This window comes from Drosophila sulfurigaster, chromosome 3, assembly GCF_023558435.1.
Source record: "Drosophila sulfurigaster albostrigata strain 15112-1811.04 chromosome 3, ASM2355843v2, whole genome shotgun sequence".
NCBI classification, from domain to species: Eukaryota; Metazoa; Arthropoda; class Insecta; order Diptera; family Drosophilidae; genus Drosophila; species Drosophila sulfurigaster.
The window spans coordinates 3,979,786-4,001,468 of NC_084883.1; the positions used below are offsets into that span (position 1 = coordinate 3,979,786).

At 40.2% G+C, this 21,683-nt stretch overlaps 5 protein-coding genes across 7 annotated transcripts; 1 reads left to right on the forward strand and 4 right to left on the reverse strand.

Annotated features, from left to right (window-relative positions):
* Nucleotides 1-204: 204 nt before the first annotated feature.
* On the reverse strand, nucleotides 205-2,323 carry LOC133845907 (uncharacterized). The gene is made up of 2 exons (XM_062280562.1): nucleotides 1,710-2,323; nucleotides 205-1,654 (listed from the first exon to the last, which is right to left on the reverse strand). Exons 1-2 carry the CDS (start codon nucleotides 2,218-2,220, stop codon nucleotides 585-587), a joined length of 1,581 nt encoding a protein of 526 aa, XP_062136546.1. The 5' UTR covers nucleotides 2,221-2,323; the 3' UTR covers nucleotides 205-584.
* Nucleotides 2,324-4,121: 1,798 nt separating this feature from the next.
* Nucleotides 4,122-14,280, forward strand: LOC133844552 (uncharacterized). Its single transcript, XM_062278607.1, has 4 exons — nucleotides 4,122-4,263; nucleotides 13,176-13,345; nucleotides 13,407-13,782; nucleotides 13,847-14,280. The coding sequence occupies exons 2-4, from the start codon at nucleotides 13,195-13,197 to the stop codon at nucleotides 13,932-13,934; spliced, it is 615 nt and encodes a 204-aa protein (XP_062134591.1). The 5' UTR covers nucleotides 4,122-4,263; nucleotides 13,176-13,194; the 3' UTR covers nucleotides 13,935-14,280.
* LOC133843174 (glycine, alanine and asparagine-rich protein) lies at nucleotides 10,049-10,969 on the reverse strand. Its single transcript, XM_062276603.1, has one exon. The coding sequence runs from the start codon at nucleotides 10,886-10,888 to the stop codon at nucleotides 10,073-10,075; it is 816 nt and encodes a 271-aa protein (XP_062132587.1). The 5' UTR covers nucleotides 10,889-10,969; the 3' UTR covers nucleotides 10,049-10,072.
* Nucleotides 14,281-15,526: 1,246 nt separating the features above from the next.
* Nucleotides 15,527-16,732, reverse strand: LOC133845175 (methyltransferase-like protein 25B). Its single transcript, XM_062279546.1, has 2 exons — nucleotides 15,740-16,732; nucleotides 15,527-15,679 (listed from the first exon to the last, which is right to left on the reverse strand). Exons 1-2 carry the CDS (start codon nucleotides 16,730-16,732, stop codon nucleotides 15,527-15,529), a joined length of 1,146 nt encoding a protein of 381 aa, XP_062135530.1.
* A 786-nt stretch (nucleotides 16,733-17,518) lies between these two features.
* LOC133841169 (presequence protease, mitochondrial) lies at nucleotides 17,519-21,189 on the reverse strand. Of its 3 annotated transcripts, none has more exons than XM_062273481.1 (3): nucleotides 21,091-21,189; nucleotides 20,174-20,778; nucleotides 17,519-20,110 (listed from the first exon to the last, which is right to left on the reverse strand). In XM_062273481.1, exons 1-3 carry the CDS (start codon nucleotides 21,172-21,174, stop codon nucleotides 17,578-17,580), a joined length of 3,222 nt encoding a protein of 1,073 aa, XP_062129465.1. In that variant the 5' UTR covers nucleotides 21,175-21,189; the 3' UTR covers nucleotides 17,519-17,577. The 3 variants fall into 3 exon arrangements, with proteins under 3 accessions (XP_062129465.1, XP_062129466.1, XP_062129467.1); XM_062273482.1 differs by having other exon boundaries at nucleotides 21,095-21,165; XM_062273483.1 differs by having other exon boundaries at nucleotides 20,174-20,759; nucleotides 21,095-21,120.
* Nucleotides 21,190-21,683: the final 494 nt, after the last annotated feature.

A 21,683-nucleotide genomic window follows, 5' to 3' on the forward strand; every position in this document is an offset into this window, starting at 1 on the left:
TTAAGCATCGATTTATTTTGTTAAGCAGAGGTGTTTTCATTTACAAATTCATAAATTAAATGTATTTATTATTGCATAAATTAAGCAGAATTTATCTAATATACAGTTTACTGCAGTGGAAAATATGCCAAAATACAAACTCTGATAAGTGTCACCAGGTAACACTGTCTATAGTATATTTTAAAAATATGTACAAACACAAAATGTAGGCGCAAATTATCTATTATAGTATTATTAGGAACTGTTTTTATATAGAAGTTACAATATTAAGTCTGTAGACAACGATACCGATTATTCAGTTATCGTTTTCAGTCTGCACTAGTTGGTTGTGGTCCTGCCTAAAACATGAATACGGTGTGCTGTATATTTTGGACATGAACCCAGTATTAACGTTTGTTTATTCAAAATGTCAGATGCAAGAAAATTCGATCGGATTTAACCATTATCGTAGATACATTATCTATATCTGGATGTAGTTATACATATACATATTTATAAAAATAAAAAAAATAAAACGAACTTCACAAGATTTTATCTTATATTAAACTGTGTGTGCAAATAATATATATTTTTTCAATATATTTTTAATTCCATTTTCGTGACATTTTATACATGTGAGGAATAATTCTACAGCTTACATTACGATCACTGTTGCAGCATTCATAGCTAATCCACTGTTTTTGAGGCGAAAACCCGATTGTATCCATAAAAGTTTGGCTATTTGATTGAAGACAAGTTAAAAAATGATTAAATGTTTCATAGGTAAGTGGTCGGAACTGCGTGCACTTGATATCATGGTGATGAGGAACGCCCGGACAATAGACCCAGAAACGCTGTATTTCTATCAATTTATTGTAATGATGCATTATCAATTTGTCACAAGAATCGGGAAACTTTTTGGCAGCAAGAATAGCTGTTCCAAACAGACACGCTTCCCAAAGCAAGGCCTTGACTTCATCCTTGTCGGCCAACTCGCGGATCATTTGGTTCTCCGGATGATACAGCAAGGATCGTTGCAGCCAGGGCGATATCAACCGAAAACGAATATGGTTCATGATCTCTACAATGTGTTTCTTACGCTCCGACCAGTCGTACTCTAGCCAACGCACAGCAGTAAAGAATATTTCGTCCTCACAGTTGACACTTATAGTATCCAGTTTAAAAAGAAAGATCAACTCGTTCACATCCAACTGTAGAAACTCGATGGAAGCGACTAGTGGAAGAAAACACTTGCGTATTCGAGTCAGAAAAATAGACATCATATCAGGGCATGGCATTTGGCGTGCATCTAGATAGCCCTTAAATGCACTTTGTTCCCAAAATCCCAGACTTGAACTTGTTGAAAATGTAAACCAGAACTGTTCTAAGAGGCGACGTAAGTCAAGGAATTTGCCCAACTCATATATGGCTAAGAAATCATCACCGAGAGGGAACATATAATTATCATCGATAAACCAATGATACAATTTGGCCATTAGATTCATGGGCACTTTATGGCTGGGTAGCTCCAGGTATATATTGGGATTCCCTTTAAAAGCATTGATATGATAAAGGAATAAATATCGATCGACATGCATAAAAGAATCCCCAATTTTCAATTCCAAATTATCGAACCAAAACTTTTTTATCGAGATGATCATCAACTCTGTGGAAGCTAAGAAAACAAATCATAAATATTTGTATATACGCCAATTCAAATCAAATATTACTTAGGGGCCGACCATGCTCAATTACCAAATGGTGAGCCACCGAAATACTGTCCGACTCTGATGGGTCATTCCTCCCAAAGTTGCACTTTGTTATGTCCTGTACCATTTCATACATTCGAGCCATGTCAATCTTGGCACTTTGATGCGACACCAATGTTTTGTTCTGGGCATGTTGTTTTGCTGCACTCGAATAAAATGAACTTCTGTTAGCGACACTTATTGAGACACTTTCCGTATTATTCTTGGGGCAACCGTAATTATTAATGCACAGCGTTTCGGAAGACAAACTTTTATTTTCTAGGCGTAATGATTTGGGATCATCTAATATTGATTCTTCTTCATCTGTGTCAACGCATGAGAGATTCGGAAATATTTGATTGTCAATAAAATACTGCTGCAACGATTTAGGTGTAAATTTTGTATCCAATTGCTTCGTTGCACTCTCCTTTAAATTGTCTTCACTATTGAAGTTCGGTGACAGACAGTCCCCAGGTTGAACTTCAGATATCATTGCTAGAAATTAACAAATTACTATAGCTCAAAAAGAATAAAATAGTTTACAAAGACTTCAAAATATTGCTTTTGACATACAAATATGTTTAGTTATATTCGTGCTACTATATAACTGAGGTGTGTAAATAGATCTAAACAGTGTTATGAAAAACAAATTATTCTCTTTGTGAAATTGCAAGAGATTCAAAAGTAATAAACATTTTGTTTTATTCTATTCTATAAATTAAGCAAAGGACGACCCTAAATATATTTATGAACTAAATTGAAGGATTTTGTTTATGGACTACATGATTTTTACATTCTTGTTATAATTTGAAAATGTGTGGACTAATCATGACTGTAAAACCATGGCAGTATAAAACTTTTGCAGTTTAGATGTTTTTTTTTTAACTTTTTCAATTGACCTGCGAAAGAAAGCTTTTCAATGTCAGTCGAGTCGTGACATCCATTTAAGACTGACATTTGTTTACTGCTAGTGGAATCATCATCACTAAAATTGATGTAAATACAAGAATTCCCTTGCTGTATAAATGCTCCATCGAAGGAATGATTCATTTGTAAAAATAAAATAATTTCGATAACGTTTATCCTTTAAGACAATCTTTGCACAATTGACAAAAATTACGAATCCATAATGATTTATTTACTCGAGGCCAACAATATAATCATTGTAGGAATTACTCGACTAATTGAGCGATGCCGCAAATGATACTAATGGAAATGCAATGCAAACAAGCACACATACATATGTATATGTTCATACCAGCTAAAATATGATGCCTGGGAAGTAGACGTCAAGTTGACAAAAGCCTTTGTCGTTTAATAGATAGGAAACATGAAGAGCTCAGCGTGGCTTTTTATAACTTTTTAATTGTTTCGATAACTTTGTTTGCGGTTGCCATCGTCGTGGATGTCCGTGGGATGAAGTAGTGACAACTCTGCAGTGTTTTCTTCTTCGCGGCACTTAAAAAGAATCTTTGCATTATTACGCTAAATTATTTTCCCATATGCCAAATTAGTCACGGTGTCAGAGTTCAATATGGTAGTGTGTGCATTAGAGAGCCAGTAATATATGCTTGCAGCGCATTACAATGGATTTTTGTTGTTATTATCTAATTGGCACTTGAAGTTTCATACCCACTACATACGCACAACACAACATAAATAAATACCTTTATGAATATTCGGAAATACGTACTAAGTATTTCCCAATTTTTGGACAAAACAGGTTCCACCGCTGATTAGATAACGGTTCATTTTAATGGATTAGTAAAAGAGTTTTCCAGTTGTGTTTGTCATTACGCAATTCTGTGAAACAAATCTGGCGCAAAGTAGCCACCCCATAAATTTTATTGGTATTGAACAAAGGAACAAGATCAATTACCCCAATCTGGCATCTGGCAACGCCAACGGCATTCAACGAACGACTGGGCACACTTTAAAAGCGTGTCGTGGCGATCACGAGCTTAGCGGTGGTACTTTAGATATGAATTATTAATGGTCAGCTTCCGGTAAATCGTTGGCCATTTTGCAAGTGTCACGCAACATGTTGCTGTCGCTTCTAAGCCTCTGGCTGAAGGCAACAAAAGCAACCGCAACACAAATACAACACAAAACAACAGAGCACAAAATTCACCTGTCCCGTCGCCTCTCAACGACACCAACAGCAGCAGCAGCAGCAGCAGCAGCAGCAGCGGCAGTGTGCGATGAATGGAGAGGGGGGTTGCGCAGCTCAGACGCACACAGTGCGTGCTAGTGTTATCTCACACCCACATGAGAATTCGCCACACACACACACGCACACACATACAGGCCGTACTACTTACTCTGTTGTTGCTGCTTCGTTGTCGCGACGTCACCCGTTCTGTGTTAGGTATAAAAGCGAAGGCGGCCAAAGGACTTGCGCTCATTCACTTCGGTTGAGTTGTGTGCAAACGTTCGTGTGTCAATAGCAAAACTCGGCAACCAAGACCAAGAGCTACCTGTGGCAGCAGGCGAAAGCGCAGTGCGGTGCAGTTTCAAATCTCAACATTAATACAATGTAAGTTTATTTTAATTTTAATTTTAATTTGGAGGATTTCCATCATTTTCGTAAATATATTAAAATTGATGAGTGAAACGCATCGCCTCAATCTTTTCAAAGTTTTCCATATTTATTAGAATCATTTTAATATTAGTTTAGTTGTGGTAACATTAGCATTGTGAAAAACATATATTTCGGACTAAAGTGTTAACAATAAATCTTCATCATTATCGATGAACTTGACATTTTGAAACATTATTTCCATTGACTTTTGGATTAAAGTTTTAGTGAAGATCTGAACGTTGAGTTTATATTCCTGCTATTGTAGACAAATGTTCAACAATGGTAATAAAAACAAAAGTCCATAAAGTTTGGCAGCTTAGATGATTTAGTATTTTTGAATTGGTCTATGAAAACAACTTTTTCAATGTCAAAATCTGTATCACATTCGTTTTTATAACTCTCACCTGTTTAAGATGGAAAACATGATTTTATTGCTATGCAAAAATGTATGTGATGCACTTTAAACTTTTGATATCTTCTCCAATTTATTTCCTTAAGAAAATTGTTCATTTGATTTTAAAGTTTGAAATCTGGAGTTTATACAAAATATATTAGTTATGAGTGCAGAGATTGTGATTTCAAATTTTCAAATCATTTATTGGATATGATTAAGAATATAATCGTATTTTTAAATATATTCACAAGAATGCAGAAACTTGACTTTGCTTTAAGCCATGGCTTGGATAAACCTTTAACAATGGATTCAGCTCCACTAAAAGCCATGCTGCATAAGTTATGAAGTATAATTGACCATTCAAAATTCAGCAGCAACTTTTATATGAAGTTCGTATTGAACTGCCGTATTCTGAGTAGACTATCTCCTTGCATGCATAATTCAGAAATGAACTTGAACTTGTTAAAACAAATTACGGATGTTGTTGAGTTAAACACAAGCAAAAATTGACTGCTGCTCTTGCAAAGTTAAAGTGATGAAATTGCTAATTAAATAAATGGCTATCTTGATCAAACTTTTTTGCTGAGATGCCCAGGATGCCGATACTCCTCCTGTCTCTAATGAGCGACTCATTGTATCAGTCATTACTCCGACTAAAGTGTAGGCCTAATGAATAAATAGCGAGAACTAAGTCTGAGTCTGAGTGCTGTCTGAAGGGGAAATGAGTTGATGCTACAAATAATAAATATGCACAATTATGACTTTCAAAGAGAATACGCAGAAAAGTTGGCAAGTTGCTAAGTTGGTACATGGTCGCTACACAGGTGCCTTCAATCAATATTTATGAATTTGCAGGACCAGTGAGCTAAGCCACCAACTGACAACTGCCAACCGCCAACAGCCTCGGGGGCAAGAAGTTGTCTTGTTGCCTCTTCTGGCTCTGCTGGCTCTGCTGGCAACTTGTGCACAATGCTTCTTGCATTTTCCCCCCTCTTGATAATGGTTTTTGTTACAATTTTGCAGAAAATAAGAAAATGCAGCAGCAAGTTCATTCCAAGGTGTCAGCTTAGCCAGGCAAATTGTGAATGGCTCCCACTGGGAAGCGGGGGAGTGACAAAAGCGATAGATTTCAAGCCTTTAAGTTATATTTTTGTTTCGTATTGTGTTTGATTAGGATCCACAACGATATTGACATTTCATTTGTGGCCGATGGTCGACACAATGGACGCAATGAAACTGCATAGTGTTCTCTTCTCTTCTCTTCTCCTCGCAAAATCTGTTTGAAAATAATGCCCAATGACGACGACGTCGTTGTCGCCGTCGCTGTGAAAACGTATTTGAAAATTTCGCGCTCCGCAAACCAAATCCCATCATGCTAAACACACACCCACGCAAGCTCACACACACACACACACACACACACATGTGCATACTAACAGTGCCTCTCATATTTACATAAGCCCCATATTCATATTTTCGTATAGAAACAAACACACACACACACTCTCTCTCTCTCTCTATCTTTCACATGTAGTTACATACTGAGGCATAAAGACTTTCTTGGCCCACGGAGGAGAATGGGTTTTTATTTGTTTTATTAGAATTTCCTATTGCCTGTCGTTGGTTGCGTGGTCCTTGCCTTGTCAATATATATTCAACTTTTGCATCAACGTTCAGCTAGTATTACAGCGACTTGTCAATTGTCCATTTAAGCGCACCGAAAGTGTATTGATATCTGTGTCATATGCTAACTGACCTTGTCAAGCGACTTAAAGAGATGCCATTATAGAAATCGTTTTAAAGTGGAAAGGGTAAAAATCACTAGTGTGATTTGTGAGGAATTTCAATTTAATAAATGAAAGCGTTCTATATATATTTAATATTTCATATTTTTGTTTTTTTTTTAAGTTTTAGGTGCAGATTTTGTTTTTCTTCCGATATAAAAATTAGTCATATTACAAAAGAACGAATTGAATATAAATTCATTTTAAAATTGCAGATGATTGGATTTTTTTGTCTAGATGTCAACATTTTCAAATGCAGTCAAAACTATAATTGAATGAATCACGAATTATCTTTCATGATCAAAATTACTTACGCCAGAAAATAGTTTTTCTAAGCTTTTCATCTTTAGGAAGTGCACGCATAATTATCGCAATAACTGTATTTGGGGTATCACAGTCATAAGCATGCCTGGTTAAATAGATTTAATGATGGCACGCCCAACACATCGCATACTAAATGGTCCACTGCAGATAGCTAAAAATTAAAGACTGTTTACAAACTGTCAAAGATTTGATGCCAAATGTATGTGTGTGTGTGTGTGTGTGTGTGTGTGATGCACGTCATCAGCAGTAGCAGCAGCAGCAGCCTCAGTGTCAGTGTCAGTGTCCGCGAACTTTAGGTGGCTGTGTCTGTTGTGCACTTGATATCTTAATTGAACTTTGGGCAAAATAATAAGAAATAAATATTCATAATCAGAGAGGGGGCGGAGGAGGGCAAGACAAGCGAGTTTGATAATATGGTTCGTGGTTTTTCCTGTTTGTTGAAGTCTTTTAAAATTCCATCAAGTTAATACGGCTCTTTTGGTTCATCCTTTTGCACAAAAGACGTTGTCGGTGCTTAATTAAGTCAATGCCGCACTTGCCACAGCGCCAAAGCTACACCTGCTTCGAGTGTGAAAGAGACAGGCGCGGGAGATAGAGAGAGGGTAACGAAGGGTGGGGTTAAAGTCAAAAGGGATAAAGGAAGGTGAAGGTGGCGAATTGGCCATCTGCTTTCTTGCTGACGCACAAATCAGCCGACAAAAATTCAAATCAAATTTCGTACGTGTCCATTTTAAGCCATTTAAGCATTTACCTGATGCTCGGCCTCGCTCGCTTGTTAAACGATTGTGTTTAGCAATCAAATGGAAAGTTGCCCTTATTTCGAGTCCAAGTATCAAGGGTACGTACGACTCTCGATTGCCGATTGTCGGGGGTGTAATAACAGTATTTACGATACATGCGGACATGCCGAAAACCATAAATTGTGATTTAAAAAAGCATTCACAGTACCTGCCGTTGGCTGTGGCTCTGGCTCTGGCTGCGGCTGCGGCTGCATCAAAATATTGGCCTCGAATGCGTAAAAAAGACAACGGCAAATTTATGATTGGCCGCAATTAAATGCCATTAGCTGCCGTTTTTTTGTTAGCTGTGTATTCGCTGCGCAGACTAAACATACCCGGTAATCAATCTACTATCTGGCACAACTAAACAGCCGACGCCCCCTGATATTGATAATGAAAAAAGGGCAGCGAATCCAATTGACAATGCGTATAATTTTTGTTGTTTTTGGGTAAATCAGTTTGGTTATCATCATCATCATTCAGTTGGCGTCACCAGCTCATTGTCGGTTACCGTTATCAATTTGCGATAACGCTCAGCTGTTGCACGAGCCGGGGATAAGCATTTCACAGGTGTCCTGGCTAAGTCAAAGGGATTTGGCTTTCGCTTTCGCTTTTGGTTTCGCCACGCGGCCAAATGACTCTTTTTTTTGTTGCTTCGTCTTCTCGTTCGGCAAGACGCCCGCGCGGCAATTACCAAATTACCAAATATTCCCTAATTGCAATTTAGTGCGAGCTAATGCGGCGTTTGTCACCTGGCGACGTCTATTAAAATTTATTTGTTTGTCTTTGTTGAGACTCAATGTAGCACAGCATTAATATACATGCATAGGAAACCCGCACACACACACACCTTCTGCTGCGAAGGACAAAGAATGGGTGGATCCATAAAGCAGCTCGCTATCCAGATTGTTTAACGCCCCTTTGAGCCACGCTACGCAACAACAAACTTGACAGCTCATCAGAGCGCCATCATTTGGCAGACACAGACAAAGAGAACAGTGTGTTTTTTTGGTAAACAGGGAGAGAGAGAGAAATATAAGCTATAAATATTTGGTGTTTCCAAAACTTTTGTTATTATTAAGTATGAGGTATTTAGTAATTTAACAATTGAAACCTAGCAAAGATTCTGAACGTAAGCAATCTTTATACCTAACAGCGCCATCTAGTGCTCATATGTATACGTTGCTGAAATTGACAACCAAACATCGCTTATTAAATGATCCGATGTTATGCAGCAAAAGCGCCATCTAGCGATCTCATGTAGACTCGGGCGAAATTGGAGACTAAACATCGCTTATTAAATTCGCCTCGGACGCCACCTAACGAGCGCGCATAGTCAGTAAGCGCCATCTAGTGTTGTGTGATGACTTGGCCGAAATTCAAAACGAAACATCGATTATTAAAGGATCCGCCATCTAGTGTTGTTTTAGACTTGGTCGAAATTGGAGACCTAGGTTAGTTTATTAAATGATCCTTTCCGCTGAAGTAGTGACGCCATCTAGCGCGAGCTCAGTGATACTTGTGAGCTACATTGTTGTTGACTACATTAATTTCCCCTCTAGACCTTGACAGATTTAGCTGAGATTGAAGACCAAATTCATGAAGCTCAACGAAGTGGGTCAACTGCTGAGATAGATTCATGATAGATGCATTATGCTATATGTATGCATATGGCTGGGGACAACACGCCATAACCGACACTGACGCAAAAATCTACTTTTAAGCGAAATCCCTGACGTTGGCGTTGCCGTTGCATCTACTTAACGTAATTATGGCTCATTAGCTGCCACGCTGCATGTTATTTGCATTAAATGCAATGCCAAACTGTGCGAAAAAAGTGCGGAGGGAAGGTGTATGACATGGGGCAAAGTCTCAGTGCACCAGGTGCATCTACATTTCCGACCAAACCACATGAGTGGCCTTTGAAACCGCATACCAAAGTTACTCCTACGTAGTCGGTCGTCGGTTGTCCGTAGTCCGTTGCCCTGTCCAACTACAAATTAGAGCCGAAAGTCGCTCTACTAAATATATAGGACAACACCTCGGGTTAAGCGTGGCTAGCAAAAAAAAACTTGTCCCAAAAGTGCAGAATATTCTGTGAAGCAGACGTTGCCAGTTGACGGCGTATCAGGTTGAGGTCAGAGAGAGCAAGGAGTGGCTGCGCCCCGCAGAGACCCAAAACATGCTCCAAGCATTAAGCGGCAAACAAAATAAAAAGTGGCGAAGCACAGGAAGTGTTGAATTGAAGCCGAGCCGACTAGGCGGTCTGTAATTAATTTGTTTGCGACAAGAAAAATGATAAACACACGTGCAGACAACACCGCAACAATTATTTAGTTGTCGGCGTTAAATTTCGCACGAAAAGTAGGACAAATGTTGTGGTTCTCCTCCCCCCAACCAAACCAAGTCAGGAACTAGCAGGCTTTGCAATGCACTTATTTTATTTGCAATATACGCACCGATTTAAAGGGTACAACTGCTACTTACAACCAGCTAGAAGCAGCGGAGGCTTTGCCCACGCTGTTGCCACTCAGCCAAGGACCCAGGCCGAGGGACTCCAGGTTGGTCACATGATTGGTGCCAGCCGTGATCGGAGAGAGAGCCGTGTCCTTGATGATGGTCAGGTGATGAGCGGCGCCAGCGTTGCCATTGCGCGTGAACTGCCCGAACTTGGATGCCTCGTACTCGGACTTCTGGATCTCAGCGGCCGCCGCGTGAGCGGATCTCTGCAGCGCCGAGGCAGCCTCCGCTTCACGTGCTGCTGCAATGCGCTGCTGATAGGCCACAGCTGCCTTCGAGGCGGCCAAACGCTGCTGGGCAAGCACCACAGCGGAGGCAGCTGATGCCGCCTCGGAGCGTTGAATGGCGGCGGCAGCCTCCGATTTCTGGGTGAGAATTGCCGCATGTGTCTCCTTCTCCATGGCAATTCGCTGCTGATTCAACACATTTTCCTTGGCCGCCTGCATCTGCTGCTGGGCGATGAGCACATTGGCCGACGCCTGCTTGGCAGCTGAGATGGCATTCGCTACCTCGTTGGGCGACGGCGCCGTCTTCAGTGGACTGTGTCCGCCACTCCATCCGCCACTTGACCAGCCACCAGCTCCCCCGCCGCCACCTGCATTCCAGGCAACACCAGCTCCCAGTTGTGCACTGCTTGTGGAGGCCCAGGGAATGGAGGAATCCCCCAGACTGCGTTTTGGCAGCGTCTTATCGCTGCTCTCCGACGCCATGCAACCACTTGTGGCAAGTGTTGCCAGCAGTAAGAGCTGCATCAAGTTGCGACTGGGCTTGGCGTACATTCTGCTTCTGCTTCTGCTTTTGCTGCTCTTGTTGTTGCGGATGGGTTCAATTGCTGTTTGAAACTATGCACTTGTTTCCTGAGGGCCTCACTATTTATAGTCTATAGTGAATTGCTGCAGAAGATTGCGGCTGAACAGCAGCATCATAATCACTCACGTAGTTGCCACCGACCAATTTGGCCTCTTTCGCTGTTGCAAGACACTTCGCAAGTGCCTCGTTTTAATAGATTGCAACACAAAAGTACTGAAGGGTATGCTAGACTTTTGGGCTTAATCAAAATGTGAGCAACAGGTGGAAAGAAGTATCTGAGACCTTTTGCAGATTGCATCTTGCATCCCAAATATTTATAATCCAGCAGCATCGATTTAGATGTGATTGTCTAAATTGTTCATTCTTAGGGTTTATAATAATAATTTATATTTATTTTTTTTATATTTTCTGATATATTTTTTTATTATTATCCCTTTAGTTCAAATTTTCCTGCATTATTCAATTTGTTCTTGAAGTAAAATTACACTTTTGAAGCAACACTCTAAATTTATAAATTTTACAAATGCGATTGCAAGTAGTTCCGCTTTTTTCAGTCGAGTAATCTTTTGACAGTTTTTAAGTTTCCTTAAAACTGACAAATGGTATCTCAGAGTCGAGCACACTCGCCCTGCGCTTTCTTATTTGTTAATAATATCAACAGGAAATGAAAGGCTTTAGCTTCTCCAAGAGCCACTTGAGCAAAATATTAATAATGCTCAATTTCGTTAGGCTTTTGAGCAGCCAAGTATCAATCGCATCCCAATTTGGTTACTTGTTTATAACTGCTGCCGATACGGCTGATACCTGAGGATGAATGCAACCGCAAGGACACCCACTGAGTTTGAGTAGATAGCGTGAGTGTGCAGGAGATGCTTACAGTATGTAATCTCATTGACGCATCCCGCCCACGCTCCCTCTCTTTCTCTCTCGCTCTCTCATATTGTCTTTATGCCACATTATTAATGTTATAAAAAAACAGCGAAATGAAATTTAATTATATCGCGAAAGCCACGCAATTTACGTGTCCAAAAGGAATTACCCCTGGGAATCTGACGGACGACAACCGACAACCGACAGCCGACAGTCGGCAGTCGACAGTCGATACAAATTGTTGCAACTTCGTTGTAGAAGAAGCTGCCCCTGCAACGAATTGTAATTACCGTTAATGCACGTCCGCAACATCGGACGGACGAACGACGGACTGACGGACGGACGGACGGACTCGAAATTTTACTTTTACTCGTATTAATGAATACAAATTGAATAAGACAAGCTGCGGCTGGAATTGGGATTGTCAGCGAAACGTTTCCGCGAGCCGGAGAGAATTACATATATATTTATTGTCCAATAAAATGAACCTTTCAATATGAATTACCAGATGCTCTGATGCAGCTTAAACGATAAGCGACAAGGTCAAGACATAATAAGACTGTTAAAAATCAGTTAAATATAACAAATGAGATTAAATATTTCAGAATTTATCAACAAAAAATGGATTTAATAAAAAATTGGGAATTTATTAGTATGGCAGCTTGTGTTAACAATCGCTACTTAAACTATTTAAGTCTGAACAAGAAATAAAATTTACTAAAATTTCACACGAATTACTGATAACCAAAGGTGAAATGTGATTTTAAAGCTAAGCAGTTTGTGCTCTTCAAATGCTATATAATTTCTTATTAACCTATTAATATGCCTCGGACTTTTAAATGATACAAAATTTGCATGAACCTTTATGTTTTGAGTTCTAATGGAGGACTTATTTTGTTTCATATTAATTAAAAAATATAAAAACTTTAATATAAGCTATTTTATTATAATAAATAATAAACTGCTTATGTAAGAAGATACAAATGTTAATCATATTAAACTGTAAGTTGATTATTAGTTCCTTAAACTACATTATGGGCGATACATTACTGTGTTTCTATAACTGATTGCAATGATTAACAAAGTTCGTTCGCCTGAACGAATGAAATGCTCAGTATAGTATTGAAACGAGTGAAAAGAGATTTAAAATTTGGACAAATATTGTGAGTGATTTATTTATTAAATATACCAAGCTAGATATCTGTTATAGGCGACATTGTACCACATATTTGATGAAGCGATTAGTTCTGAATCATGTTACTCCGATGTGATTTCAAGATATGAATTGTGATACTTCTCGAGAGTATTTATGAACAGCTTTATCGATATGACATTTTGCATTTAATGGCCAACTGAGTTAAGAGCATCGTTATCCTTTTATTGCAGAGTCAATCTGCAGACCAGCATGTCGCAATCGAGGACCTTTGGAGCGCAATCCCGCAAATCTTATGTAGGCCTTTTATTGCTCACCGTGTGTGCATTCCTAACGCAAAGCGTGCTGGCAGCCGCCACGTCGGATGCAGTTTACGGCGAGACTGAGGCGCATAAAGACAATGGTTGGTGATCTCCAGGACTCTAGTTGGTGATATATATATTAAAGCCCATCTTGATTCACAGATTATCCCTCACTTATCAAGCGACCGGCATTCTTCGTGGGCAGTCGCTATGGACGCTCAGGCGGCAATGGAGGCGGTGCTGGCAATACTGGAGCAGGATCTGGGGTGGGGCCATCGAAGACACGCCGCCTCATCATAGTTCCACGCAACGATCGCTTCTTTCTCGGCTCGCGGTATGGCAAGCGCAGCGATGAGTATCTCTCGCCCTACGAGCAGAGCAGTCTCAGCCTGGACTTGAACAAGGCTGCGCTGCGGGACTCGGTGGAGAATGGCATGGATAACGAGAAGCCTGGACCAAGCAGGACACGACTTGCGCCAGGCACAACAATGTCCTGTGTGTATACGGGCATCGGAAACTTTTATCGCTGCAGTAGTGCGTAAGTTGTGTGTGTCAATATTGCTGAGAACTCTCACCACGTATTTATTTCCTTTGACACACAGAGACGAGCTCAACAATATTTTGAATCGCAGCGAGGGATTGACAATGAATTCGAATAGCATAGGCGCGGAGGATGCCAACACCAAGTAGAATGCCGGACATTCTTGGCATTAAATGACAAAAACGCAGCGCAAAAACCGGAAACGGAAACTGTAACGGCAACGGCAATTGATTGACCATCCTATTGTGGCACCTTGATCCTCCTGGCAGTTAAAATACTACATGCATTCATAGCTTAAAACATACTTGTTATCCTTTTCGCTTTTCTGTTCGACATTAGCAAATGGTATTAAGATTTTTAACGGGGCTGGAAAAGTTTTAATACCCAAAAATAACGAAGAAATTGTAAATATACACATCTACTATTATTGTAACGAATAATTCTAGCTGTCTATTATATATTGATTGCATGTAATACACTTACACGCTTTAAGTATTATACATACAAATTGTATTTCAATTGTTATCGCAATGCAACTTGCCTCTTATTGAAGATACTCTCTGCTCCAAACGCCGAAGATTGAGGTTGATTCCAATTCAACATCTTTTTAATATTTCTACATTATGGTTAAGACTTCTACAGTCTCTTACTGAAAAGGTGTAGTTTAGTTGGAAGATTTTAGAATCATATTTAAATAATGTCTTATTGACAGCATTCTTTTATTCGTTAGAAAAGTATACACAAGTAAAGACATGCTTCATTTCACTATATTTATTTTTAACTTGTTGTTTATGTTTAACTTGTTTTTTTGATATTCACTTAACTAATATTATGCGAAGCCATTTAAATTGTGGCACATTTGCTATCAACAGTCAAATTCCTTATGATTTGTTTCTCTTTGATCTCAAGAAAATGGAACAGATGAGCTACACATGAGCCCACAGAGCACTCAAATATTTAAAACTTAGGGATATATAAAAAAAAAAATCAAATAGCGAGTGCATACTAAAATCTTGATTTTCCACTTATTCAAACTATTAAAATGAGCCTTTGGGTCCTAAGGTTTTGAATCGAAATATTAGTGGCAGGTAGGTTAGAGAGCATTATTGCAATTTTTATTGGAATAGTGGATTGCAAAAGGTTCATTAAATTACTTGCGTGTACGTAATATAATACGTTTGCCGCATACGCTTACTGCATCAAGTATACGCATACTTAACCATGCACAATGTATGTAGTACATCATTATTGACAATGCTTTAAGCAATTAGCTCTTTGCTAATGCATTTCATTTAACTGCGGGCAGACACAATTGTTCATATGCTCACAAACACAAGTGTGTGTCTCTCTGTGTTACATGCTCTGGTGTATAGTATGTATGTATGTAGACGAGGCAATATAATTATAAGCAAAGGAGGCCCGCAACTGTTGCAAGTAATGAGCAAAGAAGCTGAACGCAAGTCGAGCAGCACTTACTTTTTAAAGCGCAAAATGTAGCAATGGAAAATGGAAAAATTTGCGTGGCGCCTTACAAAAGTTTCCCCCTTAGCTGGCATTGATTTTAATTGATGGCAACGGCTAGCGGTAGAGGCCGTGTGGCAAGCAACTTGGCTGATAATTGAAACAACATTTCAGTTGAGTTAGTGGCAAAGTGCCAGATAATTGTATTAGGACACATGCATAGACAACGAAAAACACTCTGATCCTGCGATTCCTTGTGCTTTCTTTGACGCTGCCCGCATCACAACTTCTTGGCTATCAGAACTTGGCAGCGTGGCGAGACATGTTCGTCAAATAGCTGCTCGTAACGCACCTCCAGACGCAGTTGTTGCTCCGCTGCCGCCTCCCGCAGGTAGCACAGTCTGTCATAGAGCAGCAGGTTCTCACAGAGTTTCTATTGGATGGAGTAGATTTTGTTTAAAAAGTTTCGACGGGCCTCAAAAGAAGGACTCACCTGTATGCTGGTCTGCAGACAGCACAACGCCTCGGCCAGACGACTGCCGCGTCCCTCGGAGTAACGTTCGTTGATTTGCCGAAAGCGCGTCTCGTGGCTTACACGCCAAATAAGGGGCTGTGCTGTGAGGCGGGAATGTAGCTGGTATCGCAGACATAAGCCATTAAAGTCAAGTGTAGTCTGCTGAGCCTTGGACTGAACCTTCACCAGCTCATCAGGATCATCGCTGACCGCGTTGGCCAGCGCACGCCAGTACATCTGGTGTCCATGCTTGGCATGAGCAGGGGAATCCTTACGCCAACGCGAGCTTGTCTCCTGGCAAGCCAGGCGCAAGAAGGGACGGTTGAAGCAGCACTCGACCAAATTAGCTGTGGCTTTGCTTAACGCACTGCTCAGGGGAAAGTTAACAAAGGGGGAGCTCACCAGGTCGTCGATACCTTCGCGGAGTGCCAGCTTATGGTAGCAGCAGGGCATGATAAGGAGCGACCGCACTTGCGGCATTGTCAGGAACAATCTCATGGCACTGACGCTTAAATCCGCGCACGCATGCAAACCAATTATCGCCATAGTTATCGTAGTTAATTCTGGCGACAGTCCGTGGCTTTGGGCCAACTCCAAGGTATGCGCCTCGATGCGGTCCCGACATTGGGCGTCTGCTGAGACGAATTCCTGCCTGTAGCTAATTGAGTTAAGTGCCTTTTGTGGCATCAACTTTTCGCAGCGTTGCTGTGCTGATATCACGCGCTGCTCATCCGCCTCCAGGCCAAGAATCAAATAGTTATCGTTAAGTTGAAGCAACGCTTCGCTCAGGTATCCCAGCCCCGAGCCCAAGTCAACAAGCAGTTGTGTCTCAGCATTGGCGCAGTGCTCATGGATGTTGGCGGCCAACTGCTCGATTTCATGCAACTTTTTGCGTCCTATTTTGCGATTCTGATTGCTGCACTTACTTGGCACTTTCCTTGGAGCAGTTGGTGTATGTGCCTCTGGTATCATCTTAGCGATTTGTTGGCGAAAGTTTTGCAATTCATTCGGGCAATCCTCTAAAGGTTCATGCACAAAAGGGAATTTGTTCAGACTTTCATTTGACACGCTTAGGAAATAGTCCTTGAATACTTGTGGCATGCGATCGAGAGCCTTGATACAGGATGTATTGGCTTCACTATAAATCCAAGAGTAATTCTCTAAAAATTCTACAGCGGATTTGAAATATGATTCGTCATTGTCAAAAGCTTTCGGCAGCGACATTTCTGAAAAGAAATCAACAATAAACTGTGTTGATGGTAAGACTATTGTGACTAAAGACAATCAAACAGATTTCTAATCTTATCTGAGGGGTTTAATTAATAACAGTAATTAATATAGGAATGTTCACACATAAAGAACTGATGGCGCCATCTAGCGACCAATAGAAATATATGCAACATATAAGCTTGCTCCTCCATTGCATTAATTGCGATTCATAATAAATATTATATATATGATTAAAATTTGTTCAATTTGTTCAATGTCCAGGCATACTTTTAGCAAATAATAAAAAAAATACCCTAGCGTAACTTCCCATTGCCTAAAACATAAACTTTCACTTGCAAAAGTATTCCATCCATTCTCCACCAAGCTAATCAAGCAACAGTTGTTTGTTTGTTGAAAGACAACGTCATTTAAATATCCTTTAATAACAATTATTTAACGTTTGCGATAGAGAAGAACGAACAAAAAGAAGAAATTATTCGTAATTATCTTAATTGAAATTACGATCAAAAACAGAACAAATGTTGAATGTGAGTATGAGGTTATGCATAACTATTTACAGTCTTATTTCTTAGTACAAAATGCTACATTTAGGATATGACATTCCATTTCAATCCGGATTTCTCATTATCCAGTTTGTCGTTGGCTGGCCCCAAGATGACTTTGCCATAGTGTTTGGGTTCCTCCTTAAAATATTTGTCAATTACAGATCGCAGCTCATCGACGGTGACGGAGAGCACACGAGAACGATATTTGACAAACATCTCATGTGAAACACCATAGAGGAAGTTGTCAATGCCAATGTTGCCCGGTGCAGTTGGTGAATCCAGTTGCTGCAGCACGCCTAGCTTCGATTCGAAAAGTGTCTGCTGATCCAGTTTTTCGTTCTCGGTTTGCAACCACTCGTAAGTATTGTTGAATGCTCGAAGTGTCTTAATAGAGTGCGGATCGCGATAGCTGAAGAAGCTAAAGATGCCATCGGAACCAATCTTGGCGCCAGCGCCATATGCTCCATTCTGTTCACGAACAACAGGCAACAGATACTTGGCAGAAACCAATTTCGCCAGAACCCGCAACACGGGATGATCCTCATGCAAATAGGGCACGGCAAAGAACGTCTTTGAGCAGTAATTGACAGGAATATTCATTAAATAATGTTGCAGACCGGGCTGCAGCAAATTTATGTCAATGTCCGTCTTCATCTCTTCATGACTTGGCAAACTATTCACAAATCGCGTATAATGTTCCAAAGCAGTCGATTGATAAGCTGCCGAGCTGTTAATTGCAGCACGCATATTGTTCTTGCTGAAGACCTTGGATCCAATGCTTTTTAACCTATCCCGAATGTCGCCAGTGCTCGTTTCCTGCACGTACTTCTTCATAAATCCTATGTGATCCAATCCCGACAACAATGATTTCAATTGCCCAGCATCTGTGACTAGTCCAGCGGCACTTAACATGGCGTACAAATGTCCAGAGCTTGTGATGCCCACAGATATATTTGAAATATAGTTCTCTATCAGCATCTGCAGACGATCCGTGTCTTCCAATTTAAAGTTGAGCAGCAACTCTTCGCTTAGACAGAACATGTCGGAAACATTCTTATCAAGTGCATGCGTCGTCATCATCAATCCAAGGCGATATGTCTTGGCATCCTTTACATTCTCGACAAAGTTCAGCTTAAAGTCGATGCCAGCCGTCTTCGAAAGAACCAATTTGTCGAACTCACGGAAATCACGGCTCTTTGTGCCCATATCGTTGACCACATTGCAGAAGAGAGGCACTAGCATGATCTCCTCTCGTGTTAGTCCCGTGATATTGAACAAGCACTTTAAATAGGTGATTTCGTTAGTGGGCACCTTGCACAACTGGGTGGGCACATTTTGAATAGTCTCCAAGGTAATTTCTGGCAACTTTGGCGGCTCCTTGACGTCGGTCAGCGACAAGCAGGGCAACACATCAGTATTAACAATTGATTTTTGCGATGCCTCTAGTTTTAGGCCATTCTGATAAATCTCCTCTAACTTTTTACTGTCGAGCGCACTAATCTTTTGTTTAAGCATCTCGGCCTCAGCCTGTTTAAAATTCTCCTCGTACATTTCATCTGGCGACATTGTCAGTGTGAGTCTATGTGTGTTATTGCTTGAGAAATATTTCTCAACCTTCTCTTGCAGATAGTTCTTATTTTCCTTTAATCTCTGCCGCAGTGTAGCAATCATTTCCGATACTCGTAGATTAGCGACAACATCACCCTCATGATTCCATAACGATGTAGAGTTGAATAGTAAAGCGTTGCCAAAGTGAGGACTCTGGTGTTTCAATGACAATTCCAGATTATGAAGTACACTTTTGATATGCTGCGACTCAAAGCCTTCTTTGATCGTAGTCTGAACAGTCTGCTCAAAAAGTTCGTTGAACTTCTTGAAATCTTCAACCTTTAGATCCTGTAGACCCACTACGAAATAGGTATCCTTGCAATCGGCCGAGAAGCCTGTGGTTTGATTGTAGCCACCAGAAAAGTTCGGTTCTATTAGGTTCTTGTAGAAAGCCGAGTTAGGGCCACGAACCATCACTTCCGATAGAACGTTCAATTCAAAACTCTCCTGTATATCGGTTATGTCAGACATCAGCAAACCAATTGCTATTTGATTCTGTCGATCGAAGCTGGCGCCCATGCGATCCAGTCTGCTGGGTATGTGGACATTACGTGGCTGCTTCCAGCGTTCCTGCGGTGGAATACGGCTGTAGGAGTTGTCAATACGTTCATGATGAGAAAGGTATTCCTCATCCACAAACTTGAGTGTCTTCTCCAGATCAAAGGAGCCGTAGCAGAAGATGCGGGCATTACTTGGATGATAGTATTTGTGATGGAACTCAACTAAATCCTTGTGGGTCAGCTTAGGAATCTCTAAAGGATTACCACCCGAACAGAAGCCGTACGTGTGACTGGGCAGCATGTTGTTCAGCAAGTTTTGAATAAACACTTGCGAGTTCTCTGAGAAAGCACCTTTCATTTCGTTGTAGACTACACCTTTAATAATGAGTTCAGAGTCGCGATTTTGCAAATCTGTGTGCTCCAGACGCCAACCTTCCTGCAGAAAGTCTAGATATGCAAGATTCGGTCTGAAAAATGTATATTATAGATGATACGACTCTTTTTTTTAAGTAACTTCAGACGGTACTTACCTAAAGACAGCATCTAGGTAAATCTTCTGCAGGTTGCGGAAATCAACCTCGTTCATGGTTGAGAAGGGATACAGCGTGTAATCGGGCCCAGTCATGGCATTCATAAATGTGGCAACCGAACGATTGAGCATTTTGAAAAAGGGATCTCGAACTGGAAAATTCTTGGAACCGCACAAGGACAGATGCTCCAATATATGAGGCATGCCTGTCGAATCGAATGGCGTCGTCCGGAAGTTAATGGAGAACACATTGTTGGTATCCTTGCGGTCAATATACCAGAATTCTGTCCCTGTGCCCAAATGCCGCAGAGTGCACGAAGTCAGTTCAAAGTCGGGTATATACTCGATACGCTCGCACTGGAATCCATTATATATCTTGCCCTCGCTATATTTGTATTGCCGATCTGTGTTTATATGCGGCATTCGATCGATCCCTTGTGTTGCAACTTCCAGCTTTTGGTTGACAACGCCGCGAATTCCATTAGCCTTGTTGTTGTTCGACTTGAAATTTCGTCTGACGATTTGACTGTGCAGCACGCTATTAGGGCGTGGCACCGCCCTTAACCATTGTAGGCGTGTCAACATTTCTGTGAGCGAGCGAGTTGTCTATAAATAATAAGTACACAATACAAGTTGCAGATGATTGCCAAATGAAAGCATCGGGCGACATGAATTATGGCAAAGTAACCACAATATGAAACACGGAACTTAAGTTTTCAGTTGTTGTATGCAGAGTTACATCAGCCGGCATTCATATATGCATGTGTTTTTCTTGCTACCTATGTATGTATGTATGCCTCCAGAAATTTAGTATTTTTCAAAAAGAAACTGATTGAAATTCCATAACTTATGCAATGTTCTTCTCAAATAAATTTGCATTTCGATATTTACAAATATATTTTAAATAAAAGATTTTACTTGCCAGCTATAATCAATGGGTCCAGATGTAGACTTGGTAAAGCATCGATTGGCACTATCGATGTATCGATTTTTTGTAAACATCGATTTACTTTAACAAATATCGATAATTTTCACCAGTAAATAATATAAATTTATTCTAAACAATTGTTTAATATTGAATAAATTAATCTTTTAGAAGTCCCATTTTTGTTTTGATATAAAAAATAATAATATAAAATTTCTGTTGTTTTAGGTGCTTTTCTTCATTTTAGTATTTTTATTTCAGTTTTATTCCGATAAATATACTAAAATAATTTCATTGCTGGTCACATTTTTAGTAAGCCGCAATTTATTTAGAAAGTTAATTTTATTTAATTAAAGTGAACCTGTAAAAGTGAATGTAAAAAATGCTAAAATCGAATTGTGCATAAAATTAAAAAAAAAAACACTTAAGACAATTATTTGAAATTGTGGAACCTCCTGATAAATAACACTTCAGAAAAATGCGGTGATTGTCAAAGATATAATAGGGTACGTTAATGACAAGCAACCGTTATGTTTGACGTGTGTATATAATTAGTTACTATGCAGACAGAAATATGCACAGATAC